The 21,547-nt window shown below is 40.3% G+C and overlaps 1 protein-coding gene across 1 annotated transcript in view; it reads right to left on the reverse strand.

Moving 5' to 3' along the window:
• Positions 1–213: 213 nt before the first annotated feature.
• mtnr1aa (melatonin receptor 1A a) overlaps positions 214–21,547 on the reverse strand; it is a 29,531-nt gene continuing 8,197 nt past the window's right edge. Inside the window, exon 2 of the mRNA XM_067499191.1 lies at positions 214–3,095. Within this exon, the coding sequence (XP_067355292.1) occupies positions 2,227–3,095 (869 nt within the window). The 3' untranslated portion in view covers positions 214–2,226. The remainder of the gene's footprint in view (positions 3,096–21,547) is intronic.

The following is a 21,547-nucleotide window of genomic DNA, read 5'->3' on the forward strand; positions in this document are numbered from 1 at the left end:
TGTTTAAAATGTTGTTTTTCCTCACAACCACCTCATTCATCTGACTGCTGGTGTTCCCACTTTTTTGGGCAGTTGGTCAGTGTGATCATGTCCCAAGGCCTAAGCAGATGTTCAGCACTGAGACAACAAAGACTTGGGTTATTGACTCGATTCACAGCATGAATTCACAGACGTGTAAAAAACTTGCATTTGTAAATAACTTGAAGACAGATCCTCCATCAATATCAGATTTTATTTTGCATATGAACAATTCCTGATATCCATGCATAAATTACAATGAGCTCACAAGGTGGCAGAAAGAGAGAGAGAGATAGAGAGAGTGTGACTGTTTGCAATATATATTCCACCAAATGAGAGGGACGTTATTGCAGGATATAATAAGACAGCAGCAACATACATTGCTTGCACTCAATTTGTGTCACAAATGAAGATATTATAATCGGTTACTTGCTCTTGTAAACTTCTGGTTAAAACGCCGTTTTGTAGAAATTTTTCATTGGCCTCTTAGAATGTTTTCTTCATTTAACTAGAACCTGATATATCTTACTACTGTATATATCTACATGACATCTCATACAAAATAAATACTTATATAATGCATGATACATTTATATCACTGTAAACATGAAAACAAAACAGAATTCATACTGTACATTTACTGTACTACAGGTACTGCAGAGTCCAACAAAAGTGCCTGATTAAAGACAAAGATAATATCCACCCCTGTTTAACCTGTAATTGTTCAGAGGTCACATAGCACCGTGTGACAGCCTGTGGACACCTCAGAGGACAGAAGCTGTTTGAGATACAGTCATGGCCAAATATAGTGACACCCTTGCAATTCTTTGGGAAAATGCAGCCATTCTCTCAGAACACTGTTGCAGTTGCAAATGTGTTGGTATTCACATTTTTTATTATTTGTTTTGTTTGCATTGGAACAACACAAAAAAAAAAAAAACTGAAAAGAAAAGTCAAATCTAATACCAGAATCCAAAAAAATGCACTGGACAAAATGATTGGCACCCGTAACTTTAGATTTGGTAGCACCCCCTTTGGAAAAAATACCTGATATCAGTCGCCTCCTGTAAGCATCAATGAGTTTCTTACACCGCTCGACTGGAATTTTGCAAACCGCTCCAGGTCATTCAGATCTGAAGGCTGCTTTCTCCCAACTGCTGCTTTGAGGATCTCTCCACAGGTGTTCTATGGGATTCAGATCTGGACTCATTGCTGGCCATTTCAGAACTCTCCAGCCTTTTGTAACCATTTCTGAGGGCTTGTTGAAGTGTGTTTCGGGTCATTGTCCTGCTGGAAGACCCACGACCTCTGGTGGAGACGCAGCTTTCTGACACTGGCCACTAGATTGGCCAAAATTCTTTGTTGATCATCAGATTTCATGACATCGTTCACACAGTCAAGGCATCCAGTGCCAGAAGCAGCAAAGCAACGCCACAACATCTTTGAACCTCCACCATGTTTGACTGTAAGGTCGGTGTTTCTTTGTTTTGAAGGCCTCATTTCTTTTTCTGTAAACAGAGCCATGATGTCCTTCACCAAAAAGCCATGGGCTGTAAAGCTCTTGATGATATTGCGCACAGTGGACACAGGAACAGGATCTTTGGAGATGGACTTGTAGCCTTGAGAAAGTCCATGTTTTTTTCTTCAATCCACAGACACCTCTTTACACTTCTTTCTTTTCTTCTTGCTCAGTGTGACACACAACACAAAGGCTGAGCCACCTTTTCTCCATTTTAACTGGTTGCAAGTGTGATTACCTCACACACCTGTTACTTGCCACAGGTGTGTCTAAATACAAATTACAGGAGCATCACATGCTTGAAAAGCAATTATTTCTTACAATTTTGACAAGGTGCCAATCATTTTGTTCAGTCCATTTTTGAATTCTGTGAGAATTTGATCAAGTTTGACTTTTCTTCTCAGTTTCTTGTGTTGTTCCAGTGCAAACAAAAACAAAAAGCAGATGAATACCGAAACATTTGCAACTGCAACAATTTAAAAATACCTATGTATATCTATATATAGGTATACATATCTAAATCTCTCTCTCTATCTCTCTCTAGAGAGACAGATAGATAGATAGATTTATATCTTAAGATATAGATATAGATATAGATATAGATATAAGGTATCTTTCCTAACTCTGCTTTTTTTAAAATCTCACAGCACATCCATTCAGGTCCACTCAGGATTTCTCTGAGTCCTGCATCAGACAGAGTCGACCTTGACCTGATTGTTGTTGGTCATGAGAGGTGACGGTTTACTTTTGAGGCGCTCGCCTGCATCATTTGAACTGTCTTGGAAGAAGATGCGTGCTGTGCACACTGAAACTACAATTCGCCTGTACTCACGCCGGAAGTTCTGGTTCAGCACACCATACACAATGGCATTAAGGCAGCTGTTGAAGTAGGCCATGAAGTAGCTGGCCACAAATAACCACTCAGGGATGAGGGGAACCACGACCTCTGGTTTGATTGCTACAGCCAGGCCGATGAAGTTGAGTGGCGCCCAGCAAACAGCAAAGAGCACAAACACCACAAACATGGTGACAAAGTTTCTAACGTCGTGTGGTGTCAGCTTTGGCCGATTGTCCGGTTTGACCCGTCTTCTCACCTGTATGACCAGTATCCAAATGCGTAGGTAGCAGTAGGTGACAATCATGATGGGTAAAATAAAGTGAAAGAAGACCACTGCAATAGTGTATGCTGAGCTGGCTGACTGCTCAAAGGTGCAGGAGTAAACCCGCGGGTCATACTGCAGTGAGCCCACAAACAAGTTGGGCACGATGGCCACTACAGTCAGTGCCCAGATTAACATCACATAGCAGACTGAGTTTTTGTCGCTGTACAATTTATCATACTTGAGGCTGTGGCAGATATAACAATAACGATTAATGGCGATGCCGGTGATGTTGAAGATGGAGCCGATGACGCTGACGCCCATGAGGAAGCCGCTGATCTGACAGTGGACGTAACCCAGGTTCCAACCATTGTGGAAGATGGAGGTGAGGACCAGAGGGTAGGGGTAGATGGCCACCACAAGGTCTGCCACTGCCAGGCTCACCACAAAGATGTTCCCTGGGGACAAAACAGACACGAGTCACTGACAACTGAGGCAGAGCAAAATTAATGTCCTTCAAATTAATGAGCTAAAGAAAGTGCTGGGAGACGGAATTATCTACTGAAAAGCAACTGTTTTAGCATATTTCCGACCTTTCTGAAAGATTTTGGTTTGAGGGCGGGGGAACGTATAGTACAAAAAGCATTTACTGTTTGGCAAATATATAAGGTGTTCTGGTACGTAGATCTTTTTGCACATCATCTTTGCAATCAAGGTTCAAGGCTTTTCATTTTCATAGTGCACTCACAAAATCCAAAATAGCTAAGGGATGTTTTGCTTGGCAGGACTTTAGGCGTACACGACTTGCAAATATGCTTAAACATGTAAATATGCAGCACAATCCATCAGAGACATGCAATTGTTTTTGTAAATTGAGAATTTCACATTGTACTGCACGTGTACTGTATGTGCCTACGTGCATGTTTCTCCTGCGGATTTTGTGCGTGTGCACTTCACATAGGAGCTTTTGATGCTGGTGAGTAATGAATGGGAGGTGTGTGCTGCATGAAAAGTAGTAAACAACACATTATGGGACTTACTGACAGGCCTGGATGGAGCTTGTCAGAGATGACAAGATGCATTTACTCCATGTCAGATGAGAACTAAGCACAGTGTATATCTCTACAATCACTGCAGCACAAGAGAAAATGTCATTTTTGCACTGATGTTTAGCCTGTCAGTATCAGACCCACTGCACTATAGTGTCCAATTGTCAAAGTGTGCTTAAAAAAATTTAATGGTTAGGTTCTAATTAGCTTTAAAAGTGTTGGATTTCAGCCATGGCTGCATTAGCAGTTATGGATATTTTGCCACTTGAAGATGGTAAACCAGGCTGTCAAATATATACACACATAAAAAAGTCTCTGCAACTAATGCATTGCCTTTTCAGCAGACACCGAGACAGAGCAACATCCATTAAACCTAATAATTTAAATCCAACAGTCACTTTCTCGACAACATTGAAGAAGGCAAATATCCGCCTCTTCAGCAGGTTAATGCAATTTAAAGTACTTTAAAAAATGATTGAAAACTGATAGAAACGCAAACAGTACTAAACAAGGGCATTAAAACAACATAATGCACACAGTAAGGAAGAAACTACAATCAATGAAAACCGTTGGCACTAGAGTCAGACCCCAGTCATCTTTTCAGATGATTCAGCAAGTTAAAATGGCAGCAGTTCCATTGGGAAGAGGGATCACTCTGATTGGCTGTTCAGCTTAGCAAATCCGTGCATGAGAAAAGACCGAGAGCTGACCTGCAGTGCAGTTCACAATTTACAATGTCAATGCCTTAACGCACACACAAATATGCAGATAAAAAAAAGTATGTATGTTGTGTGGCAGGCTGCTCTTCTCGCTTGCTGCCAAACGTGAACATTTAACAGTGTGTGAACAACCGTGATTAACGGGGCTCCCTTGGCCTCTGTTGGCTATGGTTCACTGTAATAACCACGTTACAGGATTTTAAACTGACGTCACTCATTTTTACCCGCCTTGACCTGGATGAGGTCATGTCGTAAATGGTCCCCAGGGATTATGGACAGCAGTAGCAACGGAGTAGCAAAGAATGTTGTTACTACAATTTAAAATTTAAATGCTGGCATCACATCCAAATTAATTTTAACCGCCCACCAAATTTTTAAATCGGGCAGTAACGACACCTTGTAGTCTGTATCAGTCTGAAACAGCTAAATTAGGACTTTGTCCCATTTTTCTGGACGCAGTTAATCTGACTCAGTCAAGCTGAAAGTGAAGCGTCTGTGAGCAGCTATGCCGAGGTCTTTCCACAGATTTCTAAAAGGGATTTAAGACCTGGCTTTTACTGGGTCATACAAGGACTGTCACTTTCATGTCCCGAAGCCAATGTGGTGATATGGAAGAACTGTAATTTGATATGGGGCTTAGCATAAGTGCAGTCAGGAAGTCTATGTTATTCGTAAATCTCTTGCTTCTACTTGTTCATCGACTTTATTAACAAATCATTTAAGCTCTGGCCCTCTGCTCCTCTTCATTCATAAATTTTGTCTCTGCTTTTAAGTTTTAAAAAAGATATTCATCAGGCAACTCCTTTTTGGTTTGTATCCTCATATTAAATAAGAACAGAAATTCCCATGCACTTTGTCCACTCAGACATCAGCGTGTGTTTAAATTCCCAAAGACACCAACACAAACACTGGCCAAGCCACAGAACTGACAAACCTTATGATGATTCTCTTTAATTGTGCATTAGCTCCAATTTAAGTCTAAGACAAGCACCGACAAGACATCCGCCTCCTGTCAGTCTTTACAGACAACTGTCTACCAACTACACCATGCCGCTGCAATGATTATTCTGACTTGTTTGCAGATTAGTAGTGGATCTTATGCCGTATATATATTATAAAAGGTTAGCAGCAGATGGAGCCTGAAAACACCAGCATTGACTGTCTGTGGCCTTATGTCCTGGCTGCACTAATGAACCGGGCGTTTAATTACCCGTGGTCAACGGTCGGTTTTAATTGCATGATATGTCAGGGGAAGTTACTGAGGTCACCATGAATGTGCAGCAAAGGCATGTAAGAACATACTGCAGAATGCTTATTTTATTGTATGTTAATGTCTGAAAACCCACCCCATGAATACATTTTAATGAAGTGAGAATATATAAATTTTGATTATGACACTACATGTACAGTCAAATGCATCTCTCTTATCTGTCACACTCTGAATTTTAAAAGCAGCTCTACTTCCAATCGAAGACTAATGAAAGGTGCATTAAATGATGTGGGTATTTTTCTGACCTTGAATTGTACTTTGTTGCTTTCATGTAAAGTGCAAGATAGAATATTCATTAAGGAAAAAGCTCCTCCAAACACACGAGGCAGAACAAGGGTGGGCTTTTTATTGCACATGCTGTAATAAGAGACAAAAAATAAAAAATAAATGCATTTCCACAAGTGCTTATTGGCAACCTGAAATACTACCCCAAAATTGCTCAAATCTCTTCAACCATCAAAAGGCAAAGGCAAGCAGAGGTGTTCTGTCTGTGATCTCTCATTTCAAACTGCCTCAGCACACAGTACACATAGGAATGCGTGGTGTCAAAACAAGTTCCTGGGGTTCAGCGCATACCAAGTGGATCAATGGGATGTGACATAGATATTGACAAAAATGAAGGACAAAGAGTCATGCACCACAGCAGGAGTAGCATTGACAGCAATGGTACGTATTAATGGTATGAGACCAGAATTGTGACTGAATTGTGACCACACCCATCTGACTTTTACAACAAACCTTTTAGAACAAATATAGCTGACACACTTACTGTACTTATTCACTGATGGTTCCACCATGACCTAGTACTTTGTGTTGGTCGGAGCCTTGTCCTATTAAAGTTCTCAACATATTACAAACCCCAGAAAAGTTTCTAAAATGCAACGAGAGATTTGGTCACTTTGTCTGAACCTTTATCTGGCAATAGTAAAAAAAAAAAAAAAGAGGTTTTGAGTGGTTTTACTGACCAGTTTAAGTGTGTTTCGAAAGTTTAAGCAAAATTAGAGTTTGATGTCTGCAAGTTGGTTTGCACAGAAAAAATAAGACTAGACTAAAATAGACAAGTAATTTTGAGGAATGATTCCAAAATGAAGCAGGTTAACTGGTAACAGGTGGGGATGTCATGACTGGGTCTTTTCCAAGCATAAACACAGTTCAAATAGAATATTCCTCAATGTATAATTGCAAAAACTTTGGTTCTTTACCAATCTACGGTACATGACCAATGTACCGTAGATTGGGAAATGTATTGTTAAAATTCAAGGTGTAAAGGTAAAGTGGCAAAACTAATATCAAATGAATGAAAAGCCAAACTGGTCATGACTTAGTTTTCCTTCTGTTTTAATAAAGTATTATATCACCAGCTAGTGCACATAAACAATGTTGGGAAAAGCAAGTTCATAATCGCAAGTTCTGCTTGTAATAGTGTTTATAAAAACTGGCTGGTGATATAAAACTATAAATATAGCAGAATAGCAGGGAAATTATCTGTCGATATAATGCCTGAACTTTCAAGCTTATTCTGGGGTGAAACAAATACATTTTCAGTTTGTTTTGGGGGGAAATGGATGTCGAAATGTCTGTGCCAAAGACAAGAATAGAGCAGCCAGGCGGTTTTCAATGACATGTAATTAGAAGGAAAGGTGATAGAACACAGTGTGTTCTATCACACTGTGTCTGTGCATTCTAGTGACTTTACTGGACTTTATATTTCTGCATTTTTTTACCCTCTAAAAACATTCTTCTCTTGAATTTTCTTTATTTGCACACATGCAATTCAATGATCAGCAACTGCCAAGAAATTTGAAAGTCTTGACCAAATATGAGTCTTTGATGAATGGGAGTATATAATAAGTTATAAGTTTTTGTTTGTTTGTGTTTCTGTGTTGGGCACATGTAAGAATGAAAACAGCCATCTAAAGAAGCAGAGTGATTATGTCCCCAGGTCACTATTGGATTTGTGGATATTGTGTTTATGAATGAAGACATTGACAGGAGTGGACGATGAGATTCTCAACAGATATAATCTCATTTCTTCTCACAGAGGCTCTTTCAACAGTCTGGATGAGTGCAGAAAGACAAATACTGTAAACAATAAAGCAGAGAGAACTGTTACTGTACAGATCATTTGCTTTCAGCTGCTGAGAGAAGAGTGAAAAAACAAACCACTTCATACATGGATTTAGGCCGAAGTGGTTCATTCTAACCCTGCTCTGGCAAAGGAAAGAAGGGATTTAACAAACTGACCTCAAGTGCCCTCTCTGTGAGGGAAGTGCCAACTTGAAACTGCAGAGCGGGGCGCAGCATTCTGCACTGCCAGCCTGATTTTAGTCTCAATAAGCAGCAGGGCTGAAGCCTTGAGACGATTTAAATGTCATAAGCTAAAATGTTGATTCCCACAGTTAACAAAAACACACACAAACATTAAAACGTCCAGCTCAATGCTTCTTTTTGTGGACTTTGTGTGTGTTTTAATCCGAGGGTATTTCCTGACTCATGATACACGAGAATGTTTAACGCTATTCTCTCCTGCAATTTTCTCATTCAGCAGAGGACGCTTTGCCATTGGCCAGGAGATTCTTTGCAAGATACTGTCAAATTAACACAAAATGCCCTTTGTGCAGCACAATTTCAAAAAACAGTGCTGCACTCTATGTCTCCGGTTCGACAGGAATTTTGCTAACAGCAACATTTCAGATCTTAAGTAAGGATAGAGTCTTTGCTTTTAGCTAAGGAAAGATTAATGAGCTCCTGTTTGACTTAGCACTGTCATAATGTCCTCTGGGCTTTGGTACAGGGATGCCAGCCTCGTCGAAGTCCCATAAATATAATTCTCAATCGGAAAATTGCTGGGATTCTTCTTACAGCCACCGCGGCAATTTTGAAGATCATGTGTTGTGAAAATACCTGTCTGCCACCCTCACTTTCTCTGGTCAGGGAGCAGAGATGACAAAACACCACGGGTGGTGTCACACTGGATGTCACCCAGGCCCCCACAGCTGCTGGCCTGACACAGCCTGACAGGACCAGTCACGTCTTCCAGATAAAGCCCCTTAGACAAGTTGTCCACTGTCATGTTGTCAATCTGATTAACACAGTCCTCACATGTCGTGCGCTGGTGACAAAACAGCATGTAGAAATTAACCTGTTTGTCACAGCAGGCTTGGGAATTATGGATATTCCTGGATCCTCACAACCATACTATCTGAGTTAAGCACCAGGATCATCATCTTTAGTCATAGATGGGCAAATATTGATTTTTCAAATCAAACTGATGAACGGATGAATCTCAGGTCACTGAGTGGGGGGATACTGTACTTTAGATCCCCCGAGGAGCTGTGGGCTGGGTGAACCATGCGGCCACAGCTCTTGTAGCTGCTGGTGCTGCTGAGATTTACAGTACGCCAGCTGCTCCCCAATGAGCCACACTCTGTGGATCAGCTACAGCATCTGTTACAGAGTAGAGAAAAGCCCAAAACCCCTTTTTTTTTTTCAGTTCTGTGGCATAGACTTTGCTTTGCCACCAAAGATTATGAAAGAAAGCAGGACAACAATAGCATCATGCTGATTTGAAGCTAAGTGCTGTTTGAATAAAGGTATTTCTGCAGAGTTTGAGTCCATTAGTCTTTAATGTGGCAGGTGCAGGTTGTTATCCACAGTACCTTTATCTGGGCATCCCCTGACTAATGGCAATGCTTTTTTACATTAATAACAAGATTGTAGAGTATACAAAAATTGGATTGTTGTTCTTCCTATGTAACAACATGATTAACATCACTTTGGAGAGATCATGGTGAATCAATTAGGTAATTAAGTAGTTTTTCAAGTATGAGGATAAATTGTGCAGCTTCTTGACTTGTTGACAAGTGGTTACTTATGACTTAAAAAAATAAAAAGCACATCTCTAGTCAAAGTTGGCTGACCAAACATACAACCAAGAACCAATACTGCTTATTAGTTAAGAAAAGATATTAAAAGTCCAGGGAAAAGTCCATCCTCTCTATTTTGCCCTGCAACTTGGATTTTTGCTGGGTTCAGTGCTATTGTTCATGGCTGTTCCTACTGATGAACTAAGCCACTGCTGGCAGATTTTCTCTTCTTCGCAGATGCAAAAGCGATAATAATAATAATAATAATAGTCATCATCAACATCTAGTGAGCTGCTCCTGAGGGAAACTTTGTGACACCAAAAGATCTGAGTGACAACCTGAAGAAGCATTTAGTTGCTATCAATAAAGGCTGACTTTTTTTTTTTTAAATGCAGCACTATTACAGAAGCCTATTGATAGCCTGTCACTCATGTGACACAGCAGATGAGCAACCTTTTTGTACATTGTAGTTCAGGTTTGGGAGATTGTGCTTAAATTACTTTGAGCTTTAGAAAACATAACAGCGGCAGCACGGTGGTGGAGTGGTTGGTGCTGATAAGCCTGATAACCCTGATAAGCAGTTCAGACAATGGAGGGATGGAAAGCATAACAGCGCTACTACTACTGTTAGTATTATTTTGACTGGTGACATGAAAACACTACATTCTTGTACCATATAAAGACCTTGTGTTTTTCACAAAACCCCAAAGAGCAGCAATTCTCAAAATCAAATCCTAACAATCAAACTAAGAATTTTTCTTTTATAAAATTGAGGCTTCATCCAAATAAACACACACATTTACGCTTTGCCCACAACAATAGCAATCATCCAAAAGGTCTAAGGCTGGCAGTTGTGTATGAATTACTGTGTTTACACACACACACACACACACACACACACACACACACACAGTTAAAATAACTAAATGGAGGCACATTTGGACATAATTTGGACAAATTACCTTCTGTCAACAGATATGTCAGTGTGTTCTTAACACACCTGTCCCAGCCACGAAGGAAAAGACCCTTTAACCCCCTTTTCATTCTGTCTTACTATTCCAGACACAGTTCCAGGCCAAGGGGTAGAGTAGCTGTCTGAAAGGCAGAGCAGAGTGGCAGGGGGCTGATGGGTTGACCCAGATAAGGGAAGACAGACTTAAAGTTCAACCAGGACACATGGGATTGGTTTGAGTACAGTGTTGCAGTGACCACTGCCTTTCTGTCTCTGTGTCCCTCTCAAAAACAAACCCACACACAAACCCCAGACAACTAATTGTGCAACACCTGCTTCCATGACAGTTCAAGCCACACTTCATACATTCATTATCGCAGCTTAGATTATTTTTCCTGCTTGTACTGGTTATTGTTTTAACGATATATGCTTCAACAGACTTAATATTCAACTCAACCGGGAAATGGAAACAAACATCTCTGGATTCATTTCCAGATATTGCTTCATTTCCCAAAGACAAAGTAAATATTGGTGAGAAAGACAACAAAAGTCATGTCAGTTACGCAAGAGCAGACGCATCCAGCTCAGAAGACAGAGGGCTACTGTAGAGCTGAACGGAGGTACTGTCTGCAGACGATCACATGGAGCGAGGCTCCAGCAGGTTAGTGGATGACAAAAAGCTTCAAGGCTCTAGATCATCACATGGAGCCATGTTTAATAACTACTGAGCAGAGCCAGTTCTGCTTGTAACAAGACAACTGGGTACAACTCCGTCACTCACTGGCAGCCCAATGTAAAGTCACGAGAAACCTTAATGCCACACAACACAGACGTAAACTGAATAGACAACACATTTTGCCAATAAGTGCTTGATGAGCAATTTTCACTTAGATAAGAGTGCACTATTTTGGCATAAGGCTTGTTTAGAGGCAGAACTATGTTTAAAACCCACATCACATTAGGGAAAAAAATGTTTATATGCATCCACTCAGGATCATTCAACATTTGATCAAAGATTGGATTGATATCATTTATGTCATTTATATCGCAGAATAGTTAGTATTTAACGAGGAGTTAGTGCCACTCATATAAAGTGAACACAATCATGTTTCAAGTTGAAGTTATCGTACAATAAGAACTAAAGATAAGCTTCAGTTCAGAACGTTATGACTGAGAATATTATTTACACACGTTATATATTTATTTCTATTTGTTTTAACTCATTTTAATTTATATTAGTAGTACAGTAGGCGTTTGATTCAAAAATATAATAAAAATAAAAGCTTTAGGCCAAATCAATAAAAAAACACTAGTTGTAAAAATAACTTATGTGCTTTGGCCTTTTGCCATCTCTGGCTTTAAATATTAGTGAAAGTGAAACTGGTTTTAAACAACAGGATCATTCTTCTGTTGGTTACGCTTTTAAGGCAACTATAAATGAAACATATAAAATCAAAAGAAGCTGTAAAACATGTTAGGGAGTCTCCCCGCGGTGCTTCCTGAACGCGCAAAGATGGTGGTCACAGCCGAATAACCTACTCAAACAGAGGCAGGAAGTGAACCTGTGCTGATATAAAAGGCCAAATATTAGTACAACTTTTGAACATCCATCAGCCTCCCTGACCTTCACACCCTTATTGTTCACTGTGCTTTCTGACATTCACATTACTTCCTGAACTGACAGTGAACTTGGGCACTTAGTGGAAAACACCGACTGTTAACAGAGCTGAAGTGAACCTAAAATTTACGAGCATTTGTACATGAAATCAATGACACACAATATATTTTAACATATATAGCGATTTCCTATCATAAATCTAATGAAATACAGTTCTAGAATAGTCTAGTAGCAGTAGTAGTACCAAATATTTATGCTTAGTTTGAGTTATTTTCAGTAAACAACCAATGTACTTTATAGTGGTTGAGGCAGTTTCACACACGTGTGTGTGTTTGTGTGTGTGTTCTCTTTGCACCCTGTTTCTCATGACAGCTGCTTTGCAACTTTGGGCAGAAAGAAACCAACAAAGCGGTGTTTTCACCAGTACCTCACCTCTATCTGTCTCCACAACTTACTAAGCATCTTGGAGCTGCACTAATCAACAGTTACTGTACGAAGCTTGTTACTGATCGCCCCAATGCTTTCAGCACCACCTTACCTTAGAGTGATAATATGTGATGTGTGTCAGAGCTGGAGTTCACAGGAGTTACTCTCAGTATTTATAGAATGAGCATCTATCCAGCTTCATTTCTTCACCCAGATTTTCTTGGCTTGGAAACCTGCATTTTGTTTCACTAGGAGAACAGACAATGGAGCCAGTTTTCTTACCAGCCTCAGGTTCTACATTAACAGCCGCACTGTTTATTATGCGCTGTGTTAATGTTCACAGTGCAATTTAATTACTACATCCATAGTATATTTTTTTACGTATGCACTGGAGACAGGGTTGTGTTACAGTAATGTCACGAGTTACTGTCCTAAAGTCAACAATCTCTGTATATTTTGATATATTGTTGCTTTTCCCATGGAAAATTGAGGTCAGACTGGAACTTTAGCATCTGTTGAGTTTTATTGTATATGATTAGTTTGTGCAGCAGTTATTTCCATCATCCTATCTGACCCCAATTGACCTGAAAGAGCTCAATATAATCTCCTTATACCATAGTTTGCATTCTTTCTCTACTATGTGAATGTCTTCTTCTCTGTTCCCAGACTTACATATCCCAATTTTGAGCGATTCATACAGATGAGCTGTGTTTTGTTAGTGTAGTTGACAGCTTCTTTTATCATTTTTTACGAGTGTCACCCTCAGCCTAAGCTTTGGACGCACCCTCTAATTTCCTTTTTTACTACGCCTATAAGTTCTGCTTCAAAGTCACAAACAGAGCAGCCAGAATGTCATATTCTCACTAATCCCTATTAACCCCCCCCCCCCTATCTTTTTGTGCATCACTGGTATTTTCCACATCCATGTGTCACATCACATCCTTTGCCGCCATTCCCCTCATAATTATGAAGACGATATCAAAACTCTTGTGTGTGCTGTCACACGTGCACATGCACACAGAAGCTGTATCTGTGTGAGGAAAGAGGCATCACTGACTGGCAGTAAAATGCACAGAATAATAATCATCATGTGTAAACATGTCATACAAACCTTCTTCATCTCTTCCTTTCTACGCCTCAGTGTTCTGCAACAATGACATCAACAAGCTGGTGTGGTAGAAAGAATGACCCAAACAAAACCTACGCTGTCAGGAGACGTAATCACAATATTTGATCTGTTTTTTGGAAGGTACGGAAGAGACCTTGACTTATCTGAGTTTGGCTTGTTGCTTGTAGGGGTTGAACCATATTAGCAGCTTACAAACATAACTAGAGCGTCCACTATAAATAGTTTCAGTTTTTAAAAAAAATTGTTGCGTGGCAAAACAAAATATTTGTCCAAGCAGTTTGACCACCAAGGCATTATTAAAAAATTATCATCAGCTGATTATAATCAGCCGCTTATTTTACTCAAGATTTTGAGCTGGTGACAAAGGACAGACAGGATGTTTCTCTACAGAACCAATGTCCTCATCCGAATTCTCTGTTGTTCTTATTTCCAGTTACACAGAGTCTTTAATGTGTTAGTTGTTGCGACAAAGGGGGTCTATATAAAGTTTGTGCCTGTGTGATGGAAACTATTTGTGCCAATTTGCTGTATATGAAGAAATGTTTTCCTGTTACATATACTTACACTGTGACCTTTGAAGGCTTTAAAGCTGTTGAGTTTAGTGTTAGCAATACATGTGTGAACACACCATAACACTTCATTTAGTCATTTAGCAGACGCTTCTATCCAACGCAACTTACAAGTGAGGTACAAGGCAGCAAAAAATCTAAGTCAAGAAGAAAACATCAAAGCAAAGTCCTATCAGAAAAAGTGTTTACGTTTCATGAGATGCAAGTGCAAGTAAGAGCAGAAACGAAGTTTTAAAAAAAATGATTTAAGCGCATAAGATGGTGCGGAAGAGTTCTGTTTTCAGCAGCTTTGAGAATATTGGGAGTGAGGCTGGTGAGCGTGCACAGTTCGTTCCACCATCGTGGGATTACTGAGCTGAAGAGTTTTGGATGGTGTCTTCTCTGTGGTGCTGGAAAAACCAGACGCCGTGCGTTGACAGAGCGCAACAGACGGGAGGGACTGTAGACCTGAATGAGGGAGTTGAGGTAAGCAGGAGAAACATAACATTCAAGTTCCTCTTTCCACTGCTCACACAAAAATTGTGGTTGAGCCTATGTCTATAAAAGAGGCGCTAATGTGACGATGTCTTCATAGTCTCTTACAAATGATAAATACACTGTGAGTTCATGACTACCATAAGTTAAATATCTGATTAAGGTAATAAGATTATACAGTAAAGAGGAACAATTCCTAAGTTTGTAAGAGGGTCAAAAGAGTCAGACTCAGTACGTGTACATGTATGAGTGCCAGAGTGCACCGTTTTCATACGAATTTTATTCCTTATTGTTTACTTCCAGTTGTGATAAGCCCTTTACAGTTATCTGCAAAGTTGTCTTAATCCGTTAATCTGTGGTCGATTCCTCTTGCCTTAGCACGTACCTGGGGAAATCACGCTGTTTCCCTCATTTGAGTAAAGCTCTGGTGATTATTTCTCCCCATTTGCAGGAATGTTTACAGTGTTTAACACCATGAAAATGATTGTAGTGTTTGTCTAACATCTCCAGAGTTTCAAGAGAACATCTTTGCTGTGCTTCCCTTAATGGTGCAGGGGGTTAGGAAAACCTGATGAAGGAAAACCCCAGGTGGAAAACGCTAATTTCTCTGCCATGTCTACGTGTCACCGGGTTTCAGATAAGCTTCCTACAGCAGCGCATGTGCAAGACAAAAGGCTGCAGATGGGAACAAGCAGCTGAGTGAAAGGCTGAAAGAAGGAGAACTCATTAAGAGAGAGATGCTGCCTCGCCTTTTAACCCAAAGTCTGGAAATGAAACTAACAGGGAGTGTCAGAAGTGGAAATACGTCGCTTTCCACATGTGATCTTTTTTTAGGCATTTTATGCTGTGGATCAGCTGTGTCTCTCGCTTCCACTGACTCTCCGTCACTCTGTAGAGATGCAAACATGCAGCAAAAAAGAAAGACAAATTTGAAAGAAAACAGAAGGTCAGAAAGCACTTAAACAATTCAAATCTGTGAGTCATAACAAATCTGAGGTGGAGGAGAAATCAAGCTACTCATCTGCTGCAGTTTACACAAATTTCCAGTAACCAGGTTTCGTAAGTGCATGTACACCATTTCCCTGATTACCCGAGAATGGTGCTTTCTCAGAGTAACCTGGTTACATAAGTGCGTGTAAACACACTTATTAATTGTTCATTTCCTGGAGACTTTCTGTCACCACAACTTGTCTTAACCTGAAACCAAACAATGACTCTAAAATTTCAAAATGTACACAGCAGTGACCAGGGTTTGGTCCATGTGAGGAATGCGTTCCCACAATGTGAGGAATAATGAGCACACACACACACACACACACACACACACACACACACACACACACACACACACACACACACACACACACACACACACACACACACACACACACACACACACACACACACACACACACACACCAAACCCGACCTGAAATTACAGAACAGAGCAGTAATTTGGACTCTTGACAGGATGATTTAGCTCATGTGGAACTAATGGACACAGATGATGAATGAACGATCAATTACTGTATTTAAGACTATGCACAATAACTGACATCATCTGCTGCCGCCTTTCTGTGGCCTAATTGGATTACAAAAGAAGGGGAGGACAGATTCTCATGTTGTGCTTTCACTACAATGTGAAGCACAGCTCTCTAAACATTTTCTTACCCTCAGTAGGAAAGCTGTTCACATCCTCTGGCAACATTATTACTCGAACCCTGCGGGTTTACCAACCGCTATGTGATTCTCCAAACCAGTTCACGCAGCTTTCCCATCCCAGGAGAACACTGTGGGCTAAAGTCTCTTCTGATGTTACCATGTAATGTAAGCGACGTCTCCACTTTGCTTACATCAAATCTAGTCCGAATATACATTGCGTGAACAAGTCAAGATGCAGCGTTAGTTGAGAGTAAATGCTGCACAGTGATTCTGTACAATAACGTGTATATAGTATATAGTATGAAGGAGCTTCAACATATTACAAATGTGTAATAAACATGCTTTTTCCAGTGCAAATTTGTATCACTCATCTAATATTCATGTGGTTTCCCTGCTTTTTCAGATCCCATTTGCTCCAACGTATGTGTTATTTAACGATAATACCAAATGCTATGTAACATTTTCTTCTCGTTCGGAAAGAAAATATTTTCATCTACACTGTGGTCCTTGTCACTGCTATTGGCCTGAGGAGGTTGTTGATGGTCATATGACCCCCTGATACACTTGAATCACCAGTACGTTCTGTACTTTCATTCAGCCCCCTCCCCACAGTGGCACTGCACATTGGTTGCCTCGAACATAACATTTCACAATTAACTATTAAAAGCACTGCGCTGCTGTCAAGAAATGTCAAAGGACTGCTGTGGTATAGCAACAAATGAAATGACTAGGGAAGGAAACACCGCATTCTACTGTTGCTTTGCAGTTTGTTAAAAGACACCCACGGTAAAGGCTTGACCCTCTCAGCATTAAAGCAGCTTTAAGTGAGACTTTCCATACAAACAATGAATCAAACGTCTACATTATAATGTGAAATTGTTGCAGGTGCTTCTAAACTTACTATGATCACCACAGCATCTTTTAGATTGTTTGTTAGGGTGTCTGTATTTGAGCTGTACGGCTTCTCACAGCAGAGATTTAAAGAGTGGGTAGCACTGCCACCTCACAGGTTCTTGGTTCAAATCCCAAAGCCTTTCTGTGTGGAGTTTGCATGTTCTCTGTGTGAAACTCCAAAAACATGCATGCTTGGTTACTTAAAGACTAGAATCCCTGTAGGTGTGAATGTGAGAGTGAATGGTTGTCTGTCTGTGTACGTCGCTCTGTGTTGGCCTTGGTATAGACTGGTGCTCTTGCCTGGTGACAGCTGGGATGGGCTCCAGCCCCCTGCCACCTGAACTTGATAAGCGGCTACAGATAATAGATGGATTAGCATTATTATTAATATTACTGGGACCAGCTCTTAATAGACACTTTCTTGAATGCCATTCTTAGTTACATCGTTATTAAAGCTAGTTTTTAAGTAGAAATATGCTCCCAAACTATGTGTGGAGAAGTTGAAGCTTTGTTGAAGCGTCCCGTGACCCCGTCTCATAGAACAGCACAGCACATTGACTGACCAGTCAAAGATTTTGAACAGTTGCTGCTGATTTGTAAATTCTGCAGCATTCTTACATGTTTTTGTTTTCATTTCATATAAAGCAGCTATCTGAAGGACCACGCAGAGCAGAGCAAAGCGGTTTCAGTGCAGGAGAGGAAGGGCTTTGCTGAGCTGAGTGGATTGATTTAGGGTTTCATGCTAGCACTGAGTTGCCTGTTATAGCTTTAACATGCTCTCACTGTTCACTGCTGTTAACAAGAACAAGAAGAGTGCTCCGAGCAGATAGAGGGGTCATGCTGGGATGGAACAATGTGTAGTCTGCTAAGTAGGATGGACAACAACAAATCCTATAGTCACACGTACACATAAACGGAGGAAACAGAGCAAAAAGTTCTGTACTGTTATGACAATTATGACCAAGGAACTGTTGCTAAACTTGCCTTTGTGTGTGAACAGCAGCCACAGCAAAATAACACTGTCTAACTGCACTTCTAGTTAAAATTAGGATTTATAAGATATTAAGTTGACTGTTGCAGCAGAGTCAGGAAGGAGTGGTTTAATAAATGTCCCAAAGTAGCGAATGTATCTACTCGCATCTACCATTTTATCACACTGTAATATTTTTCATAAACTTTATCAGATTATTTCTTCATAATAGTACACGCCACACGAGTTCATTCTCATATTCACCGAGAAACTGAGATTTAGACTAGGTCACTAAGCACTGAACAGCGTGAACATCTAACTTCCTACTACATAATTTCCTATTGCTTTTGGACGACACCCAAAGAACGCTGGAATGAACCCAAGCAATGTGTGAATGTGTCTGAAAGTGTGACAAAATGCTCTCATTTAGACAATAATGACAGGGAGCGTGTTTATGGGTCATTAAAGGAAATCATACTGTGATGAGGAAACCTCACCCACTAAGCTCCTGCTCATTAGAGGGACACTAGGACTCAACTAATTATTTTACAATTATGACAGGCCACTAGGAATGTGTCAAAATCTGCCTCTCGAGAACACATTTGCACTACTAACTGGGAAGAAATGCTATCGAAAAGCACATAAAAAAAAAAAAAATCCCTGTGCTCTTATAATTCTACAGGTAGATCAAAGTGCCGCAATTAATGACACTCTCTGCAATTCAAGCTCTTAACAACACAAGTCTCCATAATGGAGTCAGTTAGATAAAGTAGACACTGCATTAAGTGATTTTACATTGTACAAAATAGGCACAAAGAGAAACAACGTTGGACTTTGGCTGCATAACAGGGACCAAATAATGGGAATTCGTTGGTGATTAGACTGAATTAAACGGATGAGTGAGTGTTTTCTTAAAGCAGTTGGTGATAGGACTGGCTGTTGGATAACAGTATATCATTACACAACAATAAGTACTGAATATGTGGATGGTTGAGCACACGCACGCACACACATCTAATTTAGTTGGATATCTATCTCACTTCACTGTTCTTACTGTTCTCCACTGAATCCTTCTGGAAATATTTTCCACTTTGGCTCCTAAATGCACCACAGGTTTGTCATCAATACTGTCAGGTGTTCAGCAGGTAACAAACACATGGATACACTGGAGGCTGTTTCAGTGAAACGTTTAGCGGTTTCAGTTTTGCAGGCCGAAAAAAAAACTTTACATGCACTTACACAATTAAAAGGGACAAAGCAACTTACTGCAAGCAAATTGTGAAAATGTACAGGTATCTGAGGAAATGTAGGGTAAAGCTTCTCTAACGCAGAATAAAGAACAATGCCTCTTTATTAATATCTCAAGAACTACAGATTTTAAATGGTCCGATGTGAACAAAACATTGAATTTTTATTTTTGTCAGTGGTTTCTCTCTCTATAAATGCAAGGCAAAAAAAAGATAAAATAATATATTTATTAAAAATTTAAATCGTTCCCCAGTAACTACAGCCATATGTGCAACATCAATAACAGAAAAACATCAACACACACACACTGAACTGTAGATGTTGCTAACAGGTTGCTCACACTATTGCTTCTGTAGACAAGGTGTTATTTTATTAATAAAAACACAAAGGCAAGTGAGAGGAAGAGGAGGTGTGATGTCTTCTGCACCCCTGAGGTAACATGACTACTTTCCTTTGGAAATATTTTTTGAAATGTCCATTGGTTGCATGATCCATTACTTCCGCTTGTTGAGTAGCAAAGTTCCCACATGCCTTATGCATCTTACAGATCATTGACATTCTCCAAATTCTGACACCTCTACTTGAAAAATGTGTTGATATCATCAAACAAAAGTACATTGTATTATAGTCCTGGCATGTTTTGAACCGTGTTACTAATTTCACATAGACTGCAAGCACGGCACTAACCTCAGGATTATTTTTAGAATGCAATGGCCTCCCTTCTTCGCTTTGTAGTTATTAAAAGCCTTATTTTTTATAATGGTGCATTCATCAAGTGTGGATGTGGAGCAGTGCTGTGTGTGACTGATAAACCACTTCACTAAACCCAGAGACAGGGGTCTGTTAATGCTGAATGGTGCAGTGTTCACAAAGCTACATCAAATGACATTCATGTGGCTGCCATAACAATCTTCATTACACGCTATTCAACTGAATCACCCAGTTGGCTTATAGGGAGTGACGAGGTTTTCTGATTGAGTCGACTGCTTGTTTGCCCATTGGGTGAACTGTGCCCAGTTTCAAGACTCATTACTGATAAAATAACAGAAGATATAGAGATAAGGGAGAGGAAGGCAGAAAATAAGCAGAGCAGTTTGTTCCTTTCTCTGTGTTGCTATTCTATTTGAGGAGGATGGACTGAGCCGGCACATTATTCTGTTGTTCATCAGTGCCCTGCTTTAACAGTCACACAATCTGACACATTCACAGCTGGAAGCTGCTTGAGAAACACAGTCTTCCACTACTGGCCACGGAGTAGCTATGGTGAACCAAGCGCTTCGTTTGCGAGCACCTTGCATTCAGAGGAGAGCATTTCTCATATTCCTGCTCTGATTCTCCCAACTGGGATTGAACGTGGCTAACTTCTCATCGCCAGACAGCGCCGCTAACCTCTCGAGATCCTGCTGCTGCCTCGCGTGTACAGTGTGTGTGCGCGTAATCAAATAGTTCCCACTCCACAGTCAGCATTCTACACGATGCATGTGCATAGTTCCCCATGGATGAGCATTAGGTTTTACTTGATCTCACTGCCCCAAGCTTCCCATGTGCGTCATCCCAAGCTCCTGTCAAGCAGAAAGACGCTTCACTGTATAATATTGTAAATGATTAAAAATAGAACAGGGAAGCATGGAAGAGAGGAAGGGGGGCAACAGGAGTAGGGGTTGGAATCTAAAATGGCGGCAAATATGTCCTCTTGCATGTTTGAGTATATATAGACTCATTATGGTGGCATTTTGTAGTTAAAACACGCTCTTCGAGTGTGTGAGACAAACATCGACAGAGTGAGAGCAAGAAAAAAGGAATGCGGACAGGAAGTTGTGTCAGAGATCCAGATTCCAGATGACCACGTCTGTCTGGCTTATTGTTTAATACTCAACGAAATAACAGGCCTCATTCATTTTTCCTCACTTAGCCATTTTGTACTCTGGTAGTCCCCCCACAGGACTTGTGTGCTAACTGCCTTACTGCCTGACCGGCTTGATGTAAAGCACTATTGGCAGAATTCCTCTACAGGTATGCTGTCTCACAACATAACGTCTTTGGAGAACGATAGGGGTGTTGGAT

This window comes from Channa argus, chromosome 3, assembly GCF_033026475.1.
Source record: "Channa argus isolate prfri chromosome 3, Channa argus male v1.0, whole genome shotgun sequence".
NCBI lineage: Eukaryota > Metazoa > Chordata > Actinopteri > Anabantiformes > Channidae > Channa > Channa argus.